The sequence below is a fragment of the Callospermophilus lateralis genome, chromosome 10 (assembly GCF_048772815.1).
Source record: "Callospermophilus lateralis isolate mCalLat2 chromosome 10, mCalLat2.hap1, whole genome shotgun sequence".
NCBI classification, from domain to species: domain Eukaryota; kingdom Metazoa; phylum Chordata; class Mammalia; order Rodentia; family Sciuridae; genus Callospermophilus; species Callospermophilus lateralis.
The window spans coordinates 128,414,234-128,436,749 of record NC_135314.1 but is presented as its reverse complement, the minus strand read 5'-3'; the positions used below and the strand labels follow the sequence as shown (position 1 = coordinate 128,436,749).

Here is a 22,516-nt window from a genome sequence, read left to right as displayed (position 1 = left end):
AAGGATCTTAGACACTGCAGGCAATTTCTAGTTTTGTAGTTTGGATCGCAGTTAGTTTTGGGCAGTAATAGTAAGTATTATAACTTTACCTGTCACCAGTAAAAGACAGGACAGAGACTGACTAAAGGCTTACATGATGTGTTTGGGACCCCAAATAGTTCCAACAGTTGTTGTGTTCCTGAAAGTTTTTCTGGAAATAGAAAAAAGGAAAATTCAGTTACCTACACATTAGTTTAGATATGTTAAACTCAAATCTATATATAATATAATATATAATATATAATATATAGATATAATAACAATAATATAATAACAATCAGTGTTGAATGCATATGGAAGCACCAATTTAGTTTCATCAAAATATCATCACTTTACATTAATGTCACCAATTTGAATTTTATTTACTTACATTTTTAATGTATATTCATGTAAGGGTACTATTTAGGGTTCATATTTAGGTAATGTAATAAAAATGATTTTGGTTGGAGATATGTGTGTTAATTTTTTCCTGTATAAAGGTTTTACCCTTGAGTGGTGTCAGAGATAAACACAGGCAGACATTTAGGTTATATATTTAGGTTATATTAGGTTATATTCAGTTACTATCAGTAGCAACTGATAGTAACTGAATTCCATTCCAGTTTCTGCACAGGTGACTGGGTGTTTTCGGAGGATGAAGGGGAGGAGAGGGAGAACTACAGGATCCTGAGCAGAGTTAGAGCAGTAACAGATTACAAAAACAGGAAAATGGAGGTTGGCCCATGTGAAACCCATTGGGTTTGCTCACTGGAGATCATTAAAATTAGAATTCCTTCCTTCCAAGACTTCAGGGAGACAAGGGCCCTATCTTTAGGTATTTTCTGGAATCAACAGTAAACTCTTTTGCTCTGTGTTTTCTCAGGCAAACACTCTAAGGGGGTGGTTCCTGTCATCCTAAGGGTAGGTACTTGGATTGCTAGAAATGATATTAGTGTGTTTCTTCCAATCTTTAGCAGTCAAAGTTGAGGCTTAGTTGAAAAGAGGGCTCATAGGAGCCTGACTAGAGTTTGGTCAAGGAGGGAATATTAGTGATAGTTACGAGTAGTAGTAAGCCTCACTTTTTTATGATAAACAGTGACTGCCATTTATTTACCATTATTAAAAAAGCTTGACTTTAAAATCTTAAGTCTTAACTGAAATGTATGTGAAAGGTGATTTTTTTTTGTTTTGTTTTAGGGCCGAGATCTGGATTATAAAATTCAGGAATATAAAGGATCTGGGAAAATATTTTCAGAAAATCAAATAAGAGAATGGTTTATCCAGCTGTTGCTAGGAGTTGACTACATGCATGAGAGGTATGTTCATTTGCTCCTGGGGATCAGAATATATTTTAACAGTCATGTCTGGGTTTGAAAAGTGATTTTTTTGATTAAATTTGAAAGCAAACATCAGAAAGGTAACTTGCTATAGTGAGACATCTTTTTAAAAATCTTTATTCTTTTTTCTTGAGTAAAGTGTTGAATGATTATATCCAGAGGTTTTACTTTCATAACTTTTGTTGTTCTAGAAATAAAATTGGCTCTGAACACAGACAGAAACTTTTATTGAATACATTTCCTTGTATATGACATCTGTGAATTATAATTGATTCTTAGATATCTTAGTAGACTATGAATGCATTGTATATTATAACATGATTAAGTTTTAAATTCCTGGGTATGCCACAAATGAATTGTGTGGTCACCTTAGAATGTATTAGCTGGGTCCATGTCCCAAGTAGAGCTAAGTAACTGATATGGAAGATATTCTTTGGCCTCACAAAGATAAATATTGAGATAGAAAGTCAATTTTGATGTGAAATATCTGATAATGAAGGTCAAAGTATGTTTTATGAGTTTCAGTTATCTAGAATTTTTGTTTATCATTCTCTCCCTCAATGATATATTTTAAAACTTTTTTATGATTATTCTATAGGTTAAAAGTAAAATATATAGGATTTTAAATGTTTTATAGACCCACAAAATCATATGGATGCAATTGAAAAGGTGAACATATACAGATAAAGTAGATAGTCTGAGGTGCCTGTGGTAACACTCACATATATGTGATAACATTCTTCTTGATCAGAAGTGATAATTTGTAGGCTACATAAAGGTCTGACTATTCATGGATATCAAATTGCTTAAATGTGTCATCTTTTTTTTTAATAGCATAAAAAGTAATCAAATTATCCTGTAAATTGTCATATGTCTTCTGAAACAAATGCTTGGTGATGCAGATAGTTACTGATTCATTGACAACTCATAGCAATCATTGGGCTAATGTCAAAATGTCCTGAGACAATTATGAATAAATATAAAAATTACCTTTTAATAAACTACACAAAGCTGCTGACTATAGACTTCCATGCACATATAGTCATATTTATGTTCCTTTTTGTTTTAAACTACTTCCAAGTATGCTGTTAACTTATAAGGAAAACAACTAAACACACACACACACACACACACACACACACACACCAAGACTATGACTTTCATATGCAAAACATAAAACTGAAATATAGTTGATTTAACAACCCCCAAAATTTTTGATGCACTTGAGGCTGCTTAGTAATTATGTAATAATTAAATAAATAAAATGAGAAATAAATAATTAAAAAATGAACTTAAAATAAGCTTTTAAAAGGGAGGATTATATTTTCATAATCCTTCAATATTCAAAGAATATCATTAAATGAAGCTAAATATTTGGATATTTGTGGATCTGTGGATCAGAAATACTATCCTTTGTGATTTAGATATCAAATGATGGTGCATTTTATTTATTGCTATTACAACTATCAATTATTGTAAAGTTTTTATGTATAGGCGGGGAAATGTCAATTTTAAATTTAGGTTCATTTATTCATTCACTACTTAGTTATAAATTAACAATAAATTTTAATCTTAAAGAACTGTTAGTAAACTAGCAGAGACAAAACTCATACTCATGTAGCTATAAGCCTAGTGGGTGCCCAGGATTCATTGTCTTTACTACGTAATAGATTCATGAACTTGGGTAAGTTTCATAATCTTTCCAAGCCTTTGTTTCCTCAACTATAAAATAGGGATAATACTGGAACCTTCCCTGCTAACTTTGTAAGGCTAGATAATAGATAATATATATTAAGATATTATACATTTAAAAAGATTATAAATGGTTAAGCTCTATGTAACTTCTTGAAAGAGCTGGCATCTGATATAACATAAGTTTGGAATATGGTGAAAGATGGGTCAAGAGCTTTCTTGGTTTGGGGGTCAGAGTGAGCAAAGGCACAAAGATGGGAAACTGGCACTTTTAGAGTGAGTAGTAGTGGTTCAGTTTGAAAGGCTCTTGGAGTGCATGAATGAATAAAGTTATGGACAAAGGTAGGTTGAGATCCAGAGAGCTTTATTTTGTAGTATACACATTGAATGCCACAGGAGCCTTTTGAATGGAGCTATGTGACCAGCATTTGCTTCAGGAAGATTAGATGATAAATTATGAGGAGAGAGGGAACTTTGGTTATTAACTGAGTTTATAATATCCATGCATGAGTTTATGAGATCTGAACCAAGGTGGCAGCAGTGTCAGGGTTGGGAAGGATTAGAATTAACTAAAATTAAAATGATTGGACTTGAAATTTAAATGGTTATGTGAGATGTGGTAGAATAAAGTCAAAGATGAATCTGAGATTTTTTGCCTGGATGAGTTAAATAGTTTTGAAACAATGGTGTTGAGTTTAATTGTGAATATGTCAGAAAGAACATAGAGAATGAGGGAGAGGAGGAGAGAAAAAGAAAGGGGGGTGATAAGGGAGTTAGAAGTGAGGTTCTAGATCTTGAGGAAATATCGAGGCTTGTCTTTGTTTGGGTTCCTCTAATATCAGAGTCCTGAAATGAAGTCTGGTGTATAAGTAGTTTATTTGGGAGATGATGTCATGAAGCAGAAGCCAGAATGTGGGAAGAGTGAGACAAAGAAGTGAGAAAAGCTATACAGGGTGTTGTATTGCGCTGGTGCTGCTGTAGGTGGAGAGATCAGAGGCAGGATTCCTCCATGTGTATTTTGGGTTTTGGATTCCTCTTTTTGCATTCTCTCAGGGATTTTTCAAAAATTCTTGACCATATGTAACTGTTGTTTCCTAGCACCATTATGAGTTCCCTCTTGTGTAATATTTTATATTTTGGGGAATTTTGAATGGGATAGAGAAGGCAAGTGTCTTCATCTTGATCCAATCTCCAGAATAATTCTTAAATGGAGAAATGCTGTATATTTTTATAGTCATAAATATATGAACTAATTGTACTTCTGTTATTTTTCAATATTTAATTTAGTATTTAAGATGTAATTCCTTCAGAAAATAAGCACACTTAATTACTTGTTTTAACAACCATTTAAATCCAAATAAATGATTTTTTTTAGCATGTGGCATTTATGATATTAGAATCCAGGAAAAGTCACTGTTCACTAAAAGTTACCTTGTGAATGTAGCAACAAAACTCATTCCTAAGACGGGGAGTCATGCTGTGTTAATAAAACTCAATGTCTCCTCTTTTTTCATATTGCATGTTGGCAGTAGTGGGTCATCTGCATGTCTGTTCTATTATTCATATTATTATTCATATTATCATATATTCATATTCTATTATTATACATGTCAGTCTTATTATTCCAGTACCCAAACCAAAGAACCAGCTCCTAATTTGGACTTGCTTTTCTCATGGCAGAGGGACAAAGGAGAGGGCAACATTCAATGGCTCTTAGAGCTTTTGTTCAGATATGACAATAGTCCTTTATGTTTCACATGCCTTTGCCCAGAGAAAGCCATGAACCAAGTACAATAGCAGAGGGGTGGGGATGACTTTACCTCCCAAAGGGAGCATTCACTGCAAAGTATAAAAGGTGTGAATATTTGAGAACAAAAATATAACCTACTATAATGTTTCACTCAGCTTTACATCTTTCAGGCTATAAGCAATAAAAATAGGTCTGTCTACAAAGCATTATTTTAGCTTTTTTTCTTATACAGTTTGTACTATAAAAGTATATTTTGAAAATTACATAGATTGCTTACATAGGAGTTAAAGAGATTACTTCAGAAAGAATACATTCATATGAAGAGGTTAGATTTGCCAACTCTTGCTAATGCACTGCAAAATATTTTAGTGCATTTATGGTTAATTTTATGTCAACTTGAATGGGCAAGAGGGAGCCCAGATTAAAAATTGTTTCTGGGTGAGTCTTTGAGAGTGTTTCAGGGTAAGACTAGTGCTATGGTTTGAGATGAGCTCCCTGTCCCAAGCTTCTTTGTTAATGCAGGAATGTTTGGAGGTGAAATGATTGGATTGTGAGAGGTATAACCTAATCAGTTTGAATGCACTGGGTGGTAACTGTAGCCAGGTAGGGGTATGGCTGGAGGAGGTGAGTTACTGGGAATATGCCCTAGAATAGTACATCTTCCCTAAAGCCCCTTCCCCCTTCCCTCTCTCTGCTTCCTGGCTGCCATGAATGGAGCAGCACTCCTCTACCACACCCTTGACCATGGTGTTCTCCCTCACCTTAGACCCAGAGCAATGGACTCTGTAGACCACAGACTAAACCTAGGCAATGGTAAGCCAAAATGAACTTTATCTCCAAGTTGTTCTTTTTCACCTGTTTTGGTCACAGCCAGTGAAAGTTGACTAACATAATTAGCATTTGAAACAATGTACTCAATAAGGTAGATCTATCTTCCTCCCCATTGTGAGTGGAAATCATCCAGTCCATTAATGGCCTGAATAGGACAAAAGATGGAGGAAGATGAACTTATTCCTTTTTTACTTGTCTCACTGTTTGAGCTGGAATAACTCATTTTATCTCATCATCTCGTCTCATCTCCCAACTTGTATAGGGATTTACACTTTAGCTCACATGGTTCTCGAACCTTCAGACTTTAACTAATTGCGTCATTGGCTTTCCTGACCCTCCAGCTTACAGATGCCAAATTATGGGGCTTCTCATGTTCCATACTTGCATTATTTACTGTATTCATAAATAACATATTGGTTTTGTTTCTCCGGAGCACCCTGACCAAATAATACCAGAGGAGATAAAGACAACCCTGACAAAACTAAGAGAAATAAGATAACAGAAGAAATGAAGATTTTGTTCACAACTTTGTAGCTCCTCTGCACTCATTTTAATTTGTTTTATTTTTATATTTGGAATATTCAAAACATGTAGCATATGGCATAAACACATAAATAATGCTGTTAAAAGCTGAGAATAGGGCTGGGGCTGTAGCTCAGTGGCAGAGCACTTGCCTAGCATGTGTGAGGCACTGGGTTCAAGCCTCAGTACCACATAAAAATAAACAAATAAGTTCTGTCCATACACAACTACAAAAAAAAAAAAAACTTTTTTAAACATAGCTGAGAATAATCACAATTCAATAAAAGCTATTTTGAGAATGTTGAACAAATCTTACTCTTGTTGAAGAGATGTGGAGTTCCTTAGCCTCAATTTTTTAAGTTAAAAGAGAGTAGCCGCTCTGAAGTGAGTTCATTTCCTAGTAGTCTTGAAGCCTTACTGAATTTGGCACTTTCACAGTGGGGAGACAGCAGGTTGGGCACTTTACCTAAGGTGACTTCCTCATCTCTCCTAGCCCCTCATGTTGGTGAGGTATTGAGATGGAGTAGCTAAAATAGTCCCTGGTGGGGTGGGGGGTGGGGATTGGTGAAATGGCCTAAAGAACACTCTCTCTCTCTTTTAAGACAGGGTCTCACTGTGTTTCCCAGGCTGGGCTCAAATTTGTCAGATCCTTTTGCCTCAGCCTCTCAAATAGCTGGGATTTTAGATGTGCATACCACATGTGGCAAAGAACTTATTTTTAATTCAGTGAGCTACTAGGAAAGGGACCTACTCGGAATCTATGTCAGTAAATATGCCTGGTGAAAGAGGAGTCCTACCCCAGGTTTGGAAATGGAAAAGCAGAGCAAAGTTTTGAGAGACGTTGTTGTTACTTAAGACTCTTATTTTCTCTTTGTTCCCACTTCTTGAGGATGTCCTGGGGTTACTTATTTTTTCAAGGCAGACTCACTCCTGCACCAGGTGTAAGCACATTCCTGCTGTGTGGGCAACAGCCAATAGTTTGAGGAAACCCTCACCCAGCTCCTGCCTTAAAACTTAGAGGGCTTGTCATCATGACATGTCATATATTAAGAAAGTCAGGCAGGTACCTCAGAGTCCAGGGTGTGGGCATATGGTAGAGACTGGCAACAGAGGCTGCCTACACTGTGCATCACCAAGGACTACCATCACTAGTGTACTAGCACCTTTGGCAAGAAGAGTTTGTGGGCTCCCCTGAGACCTTATCAGATGAAGGAACTTCAGGGAAGGGAGCCAAGGTTTTAGCAACTATTAAGATAAGAGTTAAGGGAAGATGAAGGTTGAATTGTCCATATGTTCTCCACAGCCCTAATGTGGGCTGGGACTAATCCTCCACAGACTCTACTTCACTCTAGCAAAGGCCATGCAGACTGAGGGAGAATGGTCTGATGGAGGAAGTGGAAATAGGAGGTCTAGCACAAACTGTTGTTGAATCTTAACCAGGTCACTTGGATGTCATGAAATGAAGAAATGAGAGGGATTTATCACTTGAGTAGATATGATATGGGACAAATGAAATAACAGATGGAGAAGTACTTTGAGATTTTTAGAAGAAAGATTTTATGTAAGCCACCTATGTTTCTTTTTACCATATTATTTTCTGGCTTTGATATTTGTATACTTAAAAGGAATGGATATTAAACAAAGTATATGCTGAGATTTTTTTTTTTTGCTGGAAGCCATTTTTTGCTTACTATAAGCACAAAATAAATAAACTAATTTTTTATGTATTCTTTTTAGATAAACATAACAGGGTATATTTTAACATATTATGCATACACAGAATATAACTTATTCTAATTGGTATCCCATTCTTGTGGTTGCACAAAATGTAGAGTTTCACTGTCTTTCCTAATCACATCCCAACTCCTTTCCCTTCATTCCCCTTTGTCTAATCCAAAGAAATTCTATTCTTCCCTCCCCACACCCTTATTTTGTGTTAGCATCCACATATCAGAGAGAACATTCGGCTTTTTTTTTTTTTTTTTCTGGACTGGCTTATTTCACCTAGTATGATAGTTTGTAGTTCCATCCATTTACCAGCAAATGCCATAATTTTATTCTTCTTTATGGCTAACCAATATTCCATTGTGTGTGTGTGTGTGTGTGTGTGTGTGTGTGTGTGTGTGTGTATTCTCACATTTTCTTTAATCATTCATTTGTTGTAGGGAACCTAAGTTGGTTCCATAGCTTAGCTATTGTAAATTGAGTTGCTTGCTATAAACATTGATTTGGCTGTGTCACTGTCTTATGCTGTTATGGTTTAGATGTGGTGTCCTCCAAAAGCTCATGTGTGAGACAATGCAAGAAGGTTTGAAGGAGAAATGATTGGGTTATAGCTTTAACCTAATCAGTGAATTAATCCCCTGATAGGGATTAACTGAGTGGTAACTGAAGTGGCAGAATGTGCCAGGAGGAGGTGGGAATTGGAGTGTGGCTTGGGTATATATTTGTATCTGGAGAGTGAAGTCTCTTCTGTTCTCTGATCATCATGTGAGCTGCTATCCTCTGCCACACTTTTCCACCATGATGTTCTGCCTCACCTCAAGCCCCAAGGAATGGAGCCAATCTTTTATGGACTAAGACCTCTGAAATTGTGAGCCCTCAAATAAACTTTTCCTCCCCTACAATTGTTCTGTTCATGTCCTTTAGTCATAGTGGTGAAAAAAAACTAATTAAAACATGCTCATTTTAAGTCCTTTGGGTATATATTGAGGAATGAAATAACTGAGTCAATTGATGGTTCCATTCCAAGTATTCTGAGGAATCTCCATACTGCTTTTCAGAGGTTCTACCAATTTGCAGTCCCACCAGCAAGTAAATTTTTCCCCCGACGTACTTGCCAACGTTTATTATTACTTGTATTCTTGATAACTGACATTCTGACTAGAGTGAGATGGAATCTCATTGTAGTTTTAATTTATATTTCTCTAATGCTAGAGATGTTGAACATTTTTTTCATATATTTGTTGACTATATTTCTTCGTCTATAAAGTGCAGTTCACTTCCTTTGCCCTTTTGTTGATTGGATTACTTGTATTTTTTGGTTTTGAGTCCTTTGAATTCTTTGTATATCCTGGAGATCAATGCTCTATCTCAGGTGCAGGTGGCAAAGATTTTCTCCCATTCTGTATGCTCTCTCTTCACATTTTGATTATTTCCTTTACTGAGAAGAAGCTTTATAATTTGATCTACATCCCATTTATTTATTCTTGATTTTATTTTTTGCTCTTTAGGATTCTTGTTGAAAAAGTCAGTACGTAAGTTGACATGATGAGGATTTAGGCCTACATATTCTTTTAGTAGGCACAGAGTCTCTGCTAATGCCTATGTTCTTGATCTACTTTGAGTTGAGTTTTATACAGGATGAGAGACAGGGGTTAAATTTTATTCTACTATATATGAATTTCCAATTTTCCCAGCACCATTTGTGCTGGGAAAGAGGCTATCTTTTCTCCAATGTATGTTTATGATGCCTTTGTCTAGTATATGATAACAGTATATATGTGGGGATATCTCTGTGTTTTCTGTTCTGTACCATTGGTCTTCATGTCTGTTTTTGTGCCAATATCATTCTGTTTTTGTTACTGTAGCTCTGTAGTATAATTTAAGTTCTGGTGTTGTGATGCCTCCTGCTTTACTTTTTTTGCTAATGATTGCTTTGGCTGTTTTAGGCCCTTTATTTTTCCAAGTGAACTTCATGACTGCTTTTCCTATTTATATGAAGAATGTCATCAGAACCTTTATAGGAATTGCATTAAATTTATATGGTGTTTTTTGGTAGTATGGCCATTTTGAAAATATTAATTCTGCTTATCCAAGAACATGGAAGATCTTTCCATATTCTAAGGTCTTCTTCAACGTAGAGATCTTTTACCTCTTTTGTTTGATTGATTCCCAGGTATTTTATTTTTTTGAGTCTATTATAAATAGGATAGTCTCCCTAATTTCTCTTTCAGCTGATTTATCATTGGTTTATAGGAATGAAATTGATGAATTGGCATTAATTTTATATCCTGCTACTTTGCTGAATTCATTTATAAGTTCTAGAAGCATTCTGGTGGAGATTTTTTTTTGGGTCTTGTAAATATAGAATCATGTCATCATCAAATAGAGATAATTTGAGCTCTTCTTTTCCTATTAATATCCCTTTAATTTCTTTCTTTTGTCTAATTGTTTTGACTAGGTTTTCAAGGACTCTGTTGAAAAGGAGTGGTGCAAAGAGGGCATCCCTGTCTTGTTTCAGTTTTTAGAGGGAATACTTTCAATTTTACTCCATTGAGAATGATGTTGGCCTTGGGTTTAGCATATATAGCTTTTACAATGTTGAGATATGTTCCTGTGTTCCCTAGTTTTTCCAGTGTTTTGAACATGAATGGATGCTCTATTTTGTCAAATGTTTTTTCTGCATCTATTGAGATAATAATGTAATTCTTGTCTTTAAGTCTATCGATGTGATGAATTACATTTATTGATTTCCATGAACCAACCTTGCATGGCTGGGATGAACTACACTTGATCATGGTGCACTATCTTTTTAATATGTTTTTGTATGTGATTTGCCAGGATTTTTATTAAGAATTTTTGCATCTATCTTCAGGGATATTGGTCTGAAGTTTTCTTTCCTTGATGTGTCTTTGTCTGGTTTTGGTATCAGGGTGATACTAGCTTCATAGAATGATTTTTGGAAGAGTTCCCTCCTTTTCTATTTCATGGAATAATTTTGAGGAGTATTAGTGTTAGTTCTTCTTTGAAGGTCTGATAGAACTCGGCTGAGAATCCATCTTCTCCTGGGCTTTTCTTTGTTGGTAGGCTTTTGATGGCATCTTCAATTTTATTGTTGGAAATTTATCTATGTCCTCCTGATTCAATTTGATATGTCATATCATATGAAATTGTTGATGTCTTCATGATTTTCTATTTTATTGGTGTATAGATTTTCAAAATAGTTTTTAATTATTATTTATATTTCAGTAGTGTTCATTGTGATATTCCTTAATCATCATAAATTTTAGTAATTTGAGTTTTCCCTCTTTCTCTTTGTTAGCTTGCCTAAGGGTTTGTCAATTTTATTTATTTTTTTTCAAAGAACTACCTTTTGTTTCATTTTTTTTTTTTTTAGTTTTTTGTTTGTATTTCAATTCCATTGATTTTTGGCTCTGATTTTAATATTTTTTGTCTTCCATTGCTTTCGTTGTGATTTGTTCTTCTTTTTATAGGGATTTGAGATGTAATGTTAGGTTATGTTTATTTATTTGGTGACTTTCTGTTGCCTTAGTAAAGGAGCTCAATTCAATGACCTTTCGTCTTATGCCTTTACAGTATCCCACAGATTTTGATGTGTTGTGCCATTATTCTCATTTACTTTTAAGTATTTTAAAATTTTATTTCTGATTTTTCTGCTATCCATTTGTCAATTACTAGGGTATTATTTAGTCTCCAGGTGTTACAGTAGCTTCTATGTTTTATTTTATTGTCAATTTCTAATTTCATTCCATTATCATCTGATAGAATGTAAGGTATTATCTCTACTTTTTTGTGTTTACTAAGAGTTGCTTTGTGGCCTAAGATATGATCTGTTTTATAGGGACCCATGTGCTTCTGAGAAGAAAGTGTATTTAGTCATCAATGGATGAAATATTTTATATATGTCTGCTAAGTCTAATTTAGGAATTGTGTTTTTTAGTTCTATAGCTTCTTTATTTAGTTTTTTATGATGGATCTACCCAGGGTTAGAGGGGCATAGTAAAGTCACCCAGTGTTATTGTGGTGTGGTCTATTTGATTCTTAAAATTGTGAAAGGTTTGTTTGATTTATGTAGATGCTCCATTGCTTGGGGCATAAATATTTACAGTTGTTATGTCTTGTTGATGTATAATTCTTTTAAGCAGTATGAAATGTTCTTCTTGTCTCTCTTGATTAACTTTAGCTTGAAGTCCACTTTATCTGATATGAGGATAGAATTCCTGTTTGTTTACAAGTTCCACATTAATGTTGTTTTTTCTCATCCTTTTACCTTCAGTCTGTGGATGTTTTTGCCTATTAGGCAAGTCTTTTGGAGACAGAATATTGTTGGGTCTTGTTTTTAATCCAATCTGACAGTATATATCTTTTGATTGATGAGATTAGTCCATTTACATTTAGTGTTATTATTGTGATATGATTTTTATTTATTTTAATTTTAATTTATTTCTGGTTTTTAATGTGAATTAGTTTTTTCCTTTGATTAACTATTCTTCTTGTATAGTTTCTCCATTTGCTGTTTTCACTTTTTAAAATTTCTTTTTCATGAAGTATCTTATTATGTTTTGTAGTGCAGGCTACTTTTGTTTACTATGGAAGGTTTTTATCTCATCATCAATTCTGAAGCTTAATTTTACTGGGTATAGTATTCTTGATTGGCATCCATTTTCTTTCAGAGCCTAGCTTTGAGGATCTGAGTTGTGAAATCTGCTGAGATCTGGATTGATTTCCCTCTAAATGGACCTGTCATTTTTCTTTGGCAGCCTTTAAAATTTTATCCTTATTCAGTATGTTAGGCATTTTCATAATAATGTCCTTGGTGTGGGTCTGTGGCAATTTTGTATATTTGGATTCCTGTAAACCTCCTGTATTTAATTTTCCATTTTATTCTTAAGCTTTGGGAAATTTTCACTGAAAAAAAATTGTACATTCCTTTGGTTTCTATCTCCAAGCCTTCATCTATACCAATAAATCCTGAGTTTATTGTTTTCATGTTATCCACATTTCTTAGAAATTCTGTTCATAGTCTCTGAACATCTTTTTTCCATGGTCAACTTTATTTTCTGGATTATATATTTAGTATTCATTGCCTAAAACTCTGTTTTGAAAGTGGTCTAGTCTGCTGGTGATGCTTTCCAATAAATTTTTTATTTGGTTTATTTTTTCTTTCCTTTCAAGGATTACCGATTGGTTTTTCTTCAGGATCTGTATCTCCTTATTTAAGTCATCTTTCACTTCTTGTATTTTCTCTCTGATTTTATTTCTTACATTATATTTTACCTCATAGATCAGTTTAACAAGGAACTTTCTGAATTCCATCTCTTATATTCTCAATATAAGAGAATTCCATTCTCTTATATTGAGAAAACTTAAGTGATGTTGACACTGTGGTGTCAATGAAGTCTATTGTTGAGGTATTCTGTTTTGTTTGGCATGGTTTGTTCCCTTGATTTTTTTCACATTATTTGAATTCTACCCCTCTATCTGGATGTATCTGAAGCTCTAGAGTTTCTACCTTATGAGTTTATAGTGTCCCTCTATGTTACTAGCACCTCACAGATTGTAGGGCGGGTGGCAGTGATAACAACAATCTAAGCAAATGATATACAGCAGTAGTCTAGGTACTTAGATCCTATTTTGATATCTACAGTGTTAATTGGTACAATATGCAGAAATATTAGGACCAGCAATTTCCATTGGTAAAAATAGTAAATGATCATGCATTATGTCTAGCTTAAAATTAAACAGCAGACATTATCTATGACTTTCATCATATTAATTATTACTGTGACATTGATGGTAGGGGCAGGCATTATATACATCAATTAGTATTAAGAGGTATTAAGGATAGTGTTGAGTATGAGGAAAGAAGAGGAGAGAAGAAGGTAGAAAAGTGTTTGCAGTTTCAAAGGATGAATAGGGTAGATGCAGTGGTAACTTAGACTATGTTGTTAACAGTGAAGGGGACAAAAATTAGAAGAAGTAAGAATATAAAGGAGGAGAGAGAGTTGAAATTTGGCTGTCAGCTGTATAAAAAAGAGGACAAGGGAGACAGAGTAGTAGCTGGAGCCATTTTTGGTACTATAAGCACAAAATAAATAAATTATAACTTAAAAAATTATTTACCAAGTTGCTTGGTATTTTTGATCTTTTGCATAAAGTTTGTTGTCTTGTTACCACAGTGCCAGCCAATAACTTCTTATAACTGCTAACATATTGTATACCTTGTTCGTAAAATTTATAGTGCTGATTTACTTTTGTATATTTAATGTGTGGCTAATAATGTACTACTATTTGCGACTTCTTTCTAGTCTAGTTGTCATCAGGTAAGTGTCTCTTAAATGTTTTACTTATTCTGAAGTTATAGTACTGGTCTATTGGTATTCTATCTAGTTCACTATTCTAAATCCTTAACCCTTAGACTCTCTGACTCCATAGTACATATTTACTCATTATTTTTACTAACAAGAAATCTCTAGGAGTATGGTTCTAGAATCAGTTAAGTCAAGTGACTCTGAAGTATCCTCTGGGGTTCATGTTGTTTGTATCTCCTTATTCTGCTATCCTTAGTGGCTTTTGTAGTCAGGTTTATCCTCTGTTTGCCAGGTTGGTTGCAACATTGCCATGTAAGTCCAGGAAAAATAATAGAGTTGTTTTTCAGCTTTGTGTTGCTGTGACCAAAATCCCCAAAAAGAAAATCTTTAAAGAGGAAATGCTTATTTTGGCTCATGGTTTAAGAAGTTCAGTTCATGATTAGCTAACACCATAGGTCAAAGTAAGGCAGAACATCATGTTGGAAGGAATGTAGTAGAGGAAAGTAGCTCAGGACATTGCAACCAGGGAATAGGGAGAGAGTTTTACTCATCATAGACAAAATATAAACCCCAAAGGCATACCCCCAGTGACCTACTTCCTCCAGCCACACACTACCTGCCTGCAATTACCACCCAGTTAATCAGTGATTAATCCACTGATAAGGTTATAGCTCTAAAAATGTAACCATTTCATTTCTGAATGTTTTTTTCATTGTCTCACACATGAGCTTTTGGGGAGACCATATTTAAACCATAAGAAAGGGCATATATCACTCTTCATATAAAACACAGGTTTTATAAGAATAGGTAAATATTTTCCACAAGCTTCCAACAGACTTTCCTATATCTCATTGATGTTAGAGAAATTTCTCAAAGCTTAGAAAAGGACAAAAGAGAATATTTGGTAGCTTTCAGTGCAGGTCTGAACTCAAATTTTGATTGTTGGGACTGTTGAGCAGGGAGAGAGGGAAGATGGCAGTACAGAAAGGAAGCACCACCCAGCAGTTCAGACATATAAAATAGAATGACTTCTCCTCAGTGAGGTGAGTAGCAAAGGAACCTCATTAAAATATGATACTAAATTGTAATTAAAAAAAACATAGAACTACAGAAAGTTGGTAACTTGAGCATAAGAAACAATACCTTAGAGAATTGCCAGCTTCCACTGCCATCAGAGTGTGGAATGGGGAATGCAGACAAAAGAAAAGTGTGATCAGTGGACAAAGAAACTAAAAAAGAAAAGAAAAATCGACATAGGGAAACCTGGGTTTTACAGAAGAAGATTGATTTTAATGGACACAGAGTTGATAGGGTAAGCATCTCAGTGAAAACAAAGCCAAAGTGGTCTGCTGAAAGTGGTCTATGAGGGAGGAGAGCCCTCCACCAGCATGGCATGAATGGTCCCCCAACCCTCAGAGGCAGCCCTCTGCAGTGCAGAATACCCTGGCAGGTGAGAAATACATTCGTAGGTGTTGAAAACTGTCCCCCAAGCAGCTTGCACAACTGTGAAGAGAGATACAGTTAGGGGTATGGAGCATGGAAACTTGTTGAGATAATTACCAATCGCCTATGAAAAACTTCCCAGAAGGTGCCTGAACTAGAGAAACTGAGGTGGGCACATTTTGCCTGGACCACTCATTGTTGAGAGCCCCAGCCCAAGGGGCCCCAGCAAACTTCCAGCTGCCAGCTGATGATTGGCTTACAGCGGCCCCAGCAACATCTAGCTGCCAACTGATTGGCTCCTCTGCGGTGATGCTCATTGGGTTGTTTCCCTGCCCTTTCAGACCATGGAGCTGTTTATTGGGGAACTTTATTTGGCTTCGCCCACAGGACCCAGCCAATTGGTCTCAAGAGCAAGAGGAGTGGGGGGGGGGTTTCCTGAAGAGCTGTGTGGTTTGGTGTGTGTGTTCTAAAAATAAAGTTTGTTTCTTTTGACAAGTGGCTCCTGAATTGTGCCCAGCCAGACTGCTTTAACTCACCCTCTGGATTCTAAGGGTTCTGGTTCCATGATGGTTGGCACCGCATAGGAGCTGTTGTGAAGATGCTCCCTGCAGCCAGGCAAGCACATCTGCACTCCAGGGTGGATACCTGGATTATAAAGTTCATCAGCACTCTCCAATCTATTCCACCTAGTACTGGGAGGTTAGAAGCTGAGAGCTACTATACCTGGCTGGCAGTTAGGCAAGGAGCACAAGGACATTGGACAAAAATACAGAACCAAAAAATATAGGGACTGAAAATCCATCCCTACCAGTAGATTTGACCATCACACTAGAAATAAGCCCTTTATTTCTCATTAAGAGTTTTTCCTTCCCATTTTTCTCTTTTTCCCCTCAATTTTATCTTTTTAAATTTTAACATTTAAAACATACTGTATTTTTCTTCACTTTTCATTATGCATTATTGTGTGTGTGTGTGTGTGTGTGTGTGTGTGTGTGTGTGTGTATGGGTGTGTGTTGTATGTGTGTTGTGTATGCTTTTACTGCTCTCTAAGACATAGTCAAAAGGCCTCACAGAAAATAAAGAAAAACTATTAAAAGCCACAAGAGAGAAACATCAGGTTACATATAGAGGCAAACCAAAAGGGCTCATGTATGATTTGTCAATTTAGACCTTGAAGTCAAGGAGGGCTTGGGATGAGACATTTCCCAGCTCTAAAAGAAAGAAAATGCCAGCCAAGGTTACTATACCCAGCAATGCTCAGTTTAAAATTTGAGGGGGGAATTAAAACATACCAAAACAAGAATAAACTAAAAAAATTCATGACCACAATATATCAAAATTTCTGGGACAGTATGAAAGCAGTTCTAAGAGTAAAATTTATAGCATTGGGTGCCTACATTAAAAATTTAGAGATGTCCCAAACATATAAGCTTATGCTCCACCTCAAGAGCCATAGAAAAAGAACAAACCAACCTCACTACCATTAGAAAACAGGAAAACTTAAGATCATCACCAAAGTTAATGAAATTGAGAATTAAAAAAGTAGACATGATCAATGCAACAAAGAGCTCATTCTTCAAAAATATAAATAATATTGATAAACCTTTAGCCAAAATAACCAAAAGAGAGAGGACCCAAATCAATAAGATTAGAGGTGAAAAGGAAGTATCACCATAGACCCTTCTGAAATACAGAGGATCATCAGAAGAACCTTTTTGAAAATGTATACTCCAATAAATTGAAAAGTCTAGAAGACACAAATTTCTAGACACATATGACTTGCCCACACTATATTTGGAAGGTATAGGAAACCTAAACAGATGAATTTCAAGTAATAAAATTGAAATGGCAATTAAAAGCCTTCCAAAAAAGAAAAGCTGAAGACCAGATGGCTTCACAGCTGAGTTCTACCAGTCTTCTCTGAAGGCAGTATAACCCTAATACCAAAATCAGACAAAGACTCATTGAGGAAAGTAAACTATAGACCAGTATCCCTAATGAACAAAGATGTAAAAATCATTAATAAAATATTACCAAGCCACATTCAAAAACACATCAAAAAAGATAATGCAACAGGATCAAGTGGGTTTCATTCCAGGGATGCAAGGTTGGTTCAGCATAAGCAAATCAATAAATGTAACTTACCACTGAAACAAAATTAAGTACAAGAAAGAACCACCTGATTATCTCAATAATGCAAAAAGGGGTTCTTTTGATAAAATACAATACCCATTCATGTTAAAGATGCAAGAGAGAAACTGTGGATGAAAGGAACTTACCTCAGTGTCACAATGGCCATTTGTAACAAACCCAAAGTCATCATCGTACAGAATGGAGAAAAACTCAAAGCATTTTCTCTATAATCAAAAACAAAACAAAGCTATCCACTCTCACCTATTCAACGTAATCCTCAAAACATTAGCTGGAGTGATCAGGCAAGAGAGGGAAATCAAAGGGAAACAGATAGGAAAATAAAAGACCCAGAAAAAGCTCTACCAGAAAATTTCTAGACCTTATAAATGAGTTCAGCAAAGTGACAGTGTACAAAATGAACACCCTTAAATCAATGTCTTTCCTATACTCCTAGACTGATTCAGCCAAGGAAGAAATCAGGAAAATCATCCCATTCACAATAACCTCCAAAAAAAAAAAAGAAATAAACACTTTGGAATTAATGTAATCAAGGAGGTAGAAGTGTCTACAATGAAAATTATAGTACACTGAATAAAGAAATTGAAGAAGACCTTAGAAGATGGAAAGACATCCCATGTTCTTAGATAGGCAGGATTAATATTGTCAAAATGGTCACACTATCAAAATAATATACATATTCAATACAAAACTCATCAAAATACCAAATACATTCTTCACAGAATTAAAAAAATTCTTGGATTAGTTTGGTAGAACAAGAAACCCAGAAACGCCAAAGTAATTGAGAACAAGAAAGATAAAGCAGGAGGCATCACAATAACTTATCTCAAATTATATTACAGAGCCATAGTAATAAAAGCAGCATTGTATTGGCATCAAAATAGACATGAAGATCAATGGAGTGGAAGAGAAGACTCAGAGACAAATCCATATTCCTACAGCCATCTGATATTTGATGCAGGTGCCAAAAATATATTTTGGAGAAAAATTCGCCTTTTTAACAAATGGTGCTGGGGAAACTGGAGCTAATATGTTGAAAAATGAAACTAGATTGCTAGCTCTCACCCTGCACAAACCTCACTCTGAAATATATAAAAGACAGTAATTAGATCAGAAACTTTGCAACTGCTAGAAGAAAACAGGGTCAATACCACATCATATTGGTGCTAGCACCAGTTTCCTTAACAAGACCCCAAAATTGCTAGAAATGAAGGCAAGAATCAATAATTTGGATGCCATCAAACTCAAAAGCTTCTGCACAGCAAAGGAAATGATTAAGAGCCTAAAGAGAGAGCCTGCATAATGGAAGAAAGTCTTGGCCAGCTACTCCTCCAGTAGGGGATTAGTATCCAGAATATATAAAAAATTCAGAATACTTAACACCAAACCAAACAAAAAACAAATAACCCAACCAACCAATGAGCAAAAGAACTAAACTGAAACTTCTCAAAAGAAGAAACACAAATGGCCAACAAATAGAGAATTTTATTATCTATAGCAATCAGAAATGCAAATCAAAAGTTCGCTAAGATTTCATATAACTACAGTTAGAATGACAGTGATCAAGAATACAAACAGGGAGAGCATGGAAGGAAGATTACCTCTAGATAGGGAATAGGGGTGGGAGGTAAAGGGAGGGAGAAGGGGAATAGCATGGATGGTGAAAGGAGATCCTCATCATTATACAAAATACATGTGTGAAGATGTGAGAAAAAAAAGAATACAAACAATAATAAATGCTGGAAAGGTTGTGGGGAAAGAGATACAATGGTACATTTTTGGTGGGACTGCAGACTAGTATGTATGGAGATTCCCAAAAAAACTAGGGATGGAAATACCATGTGACCAAGATATCCCACTACTTGGTATCTTCCCAGAAGCTCTAACATCAACATGCTATAGCTATACAGAGCTTTACAGCCACCTCAACATTTATAGCAGTACAACTCATGGTATCTAAGTTATAGAATCAATCCAGGTGTGCCCACCATCAGATAAATGGATTAAGTAATATATATATGATTTATATATCATTTTTATATATGTGATTGATATGATATGAAATATATATATCATATATATATATATATATATATATATATATATATATATATATATATATATAAAATGCTAAATGAAGTAAGCCAAACTCAGAAACTCAAAGCTTTATTTTGGATGCTAGAGTAAAATAATGGAAAGGGGGAAAGAAATATAGGATATCATGAAGATGACGGGAAGATCAGTAGTGTAGAAGGAAATGGAGAGGCATAGTGGAGAGGTGGGAAAGAGAAGGTAAAGTGGAATGAATTCTTTAAAAAAATCATGTATGTAGGAATGTACATACATATGTATAAGTAAAAGGAACCAATCAAATATAAATAAACAGATGAGCAGAGTATTAGTCTAGCACACTAATAATAATAGTAGCAAAGTGGAGGAAAGAGAATGGCAGAGAGGAGGGTTGGAGGGAAAGTGGGGAATCATGAACTGAAATCAAATTCCATGTATGTTTGAGTTTATGGGATAAACCCTACTACTATGTATAAAGCTCTCATAAAAAATTTAAATTTTTTCTATTGTTGGGGCTTTTTTATAACTATAGAAGAAGAAATAAACTTGAATATCTTTATGCATTAGAGATGCAAATAATATCCAGTAGAAGAGATAATCCTGGTGATTATGGTTTATGCTTTGTTGGTCACTAACCAGTTTTGTAGTGTAGTCAGCATTCATGTCCTCCTATTAGTAATACTGTAGCTTCTCAACAACTCTAACTCAGTTTTTTACCTTAACTGGTTCTTTACTCAATTAATAAATTAAATAAAATATTTGACATATGTTCACTTAATATTTTCATAATATTTATTATTTTATGTTCTTGAAAAGTAAGCCTATACATTGACCAGAATTTTGTCATATCACTGACCCCCAAGGGAAAGCAGGAAAAGGAATTACCACATTGTGCTTCTTCACTTCCCAATACGTACACCCACCGCCACACATACACACACACACACACACACACACACACACACAGTGCCTTTTGCTAACAGGACTGAGCCTTCTTAGTGGCTCAGGGGATATGGTGTCAAGGGAGAGGAAGAGAAGAATAGTTATGGGGTAGGTATCTAATAGCATAAGCCAAGCCTAAGCCAAGTTTTATTTATCCTTCTTTTGCTATATTTAATTTTTCTGGTTTTAAATCATTAAAAAGTTAATGATATACTCATGAATAACCCAGGTCTAGGTATAAAGACAGGAGAGAATAGTGGTTAAATGTAGTTTCTATAGTTGAATAGACCTAGGTGAGAATTGTTTGTGGCTATATAAATTATAAATTATAGTAAATTATACATAATTATATATATAGTAAATATACATAATTATATATATAGTAAATTATACATAATTCTGATTCCTTAGGCCTAGTTGATTTTGTGCCCTTTTTGTCTCCTATGAAGTGAACTATTTAAATTTAGCCTTTCTTTGGATCTGTTCTTTAGTTTGAATTTCAACTTGTTCTGGAAGGTTGAGGTCTAACCACTATACAAATGTATTACTACAACTGTAATATCATTAATTGTAATGGTGAAACAATTTATTTTTATAACCAGTATTTCTGGTTTTCAACTAATAATAATTTTATTAATTTTGTGGGCATGTACTTTAGATTAATCATTTGTTGGGAAAGAGGTGTCCTTATATACTGAGTTAATGTCTGTATTAATAACTATAATTATAAATGATATTTAATCAAGGTACAATGACTAGTTTCCCCTTCTGCCATCTCTTACCGTCATTTATGTGCCTTTTAAAATTATCTCCAACTTGATTATAAGGGATACATAGTCCTATATTGTGAATCTTTATAAATCATGCTACAGAAACATAATACGATTTGCCCTGTTAAAATCGTTAATTTCCCAACTTTTCCCAACTATATGTTCCCCTCTAAAACCTTTATTTAAATAAACATTTCCTTGAAACTGTTTATGGCTTAGCAGCTTAAAAAATTTAAAGATACATATTCAAAGCCAGCCTCAACAACGTAGTGAGGTTTTAAGCAACTTAGCAAGATCCTGTCTCAAAATTAAAAAAAAAAAACAAAAAACAAAAACATAAATGAAATCGGGGTTGGGGGGATGTGGCTCAGTGGTTAAGAAACCCAGGATTCAATTCCTGCTACCAAATAAATAAATAAATAAAATATATCAGTGGGGAAAAAATATATATATATATAAAATACACACACTTGTGAATCACTTCACATATAGCCATATATAATATTTGAATTTCAAAATTTTATATTTTACATGAAGTCATATATCCTTTTTTTGCCTTTTGTAGGAGGATACTTCATCGAGATTTGAAATCAAAGAATATATTTTTGAAAAATAATCTACTGAAAATTGGTAAGTTTTAAAAAATATGTAATCCAAAAACATTACATATTATTCTAGATGTTATTTTATCAAGCTGAAGTATATGGTACATGGAACCATTAGAGTTATCATTGGTTTCTTTAAACTTCTCAATTTTTTGTTTGCTCAGATGGGTCCAACTAAACCCAATTGTTTTGTTTCTGATTATCCAATATAAATTGGGTTATAGAACATTTACTATGTGCTTGATTGATTTGACAAATATACATTGTAGTCCTGCTCAAATATACTTTGAGTTCACTTTCTTGGTAGGTAGTTAGACTTGTTTTACTGGTT

The 22,516-nt window shown here is 34.7% G+C and overlaps 1 protein-coding gene across 8 annotated transcripts in view; it reads left to right on the top strand.

The window, feature by feature from the left end:
- Window positions 1-22,516, top strand: part of Nek11 (NIMA related kinase 11) — a 315,212-nt gene that overhangs the window by 90,666 nt on the left and 202,030 nt on the right. For 7 of the 8 annotated variants that reach the window (XM_076868276.2, XM_076868271.2, XM_076868272.2 and 4 more), the window contains 2 exons: window positions 1,216-1,334; window positions 22,146-22,210. In XM_076868276.2, the coding sequence (XP_076724391.2) occupies window positions 1,216-1,334; window positions 22,146-22,210 (184 nt within the window). The remainder of the gene's footprint in view (window positions 1-1,215; window positions 1,335-22,145; window positions 22,211-22,516) is intronic. The other variant, XM_076868274.2, reaches the window with a different exon arrangement.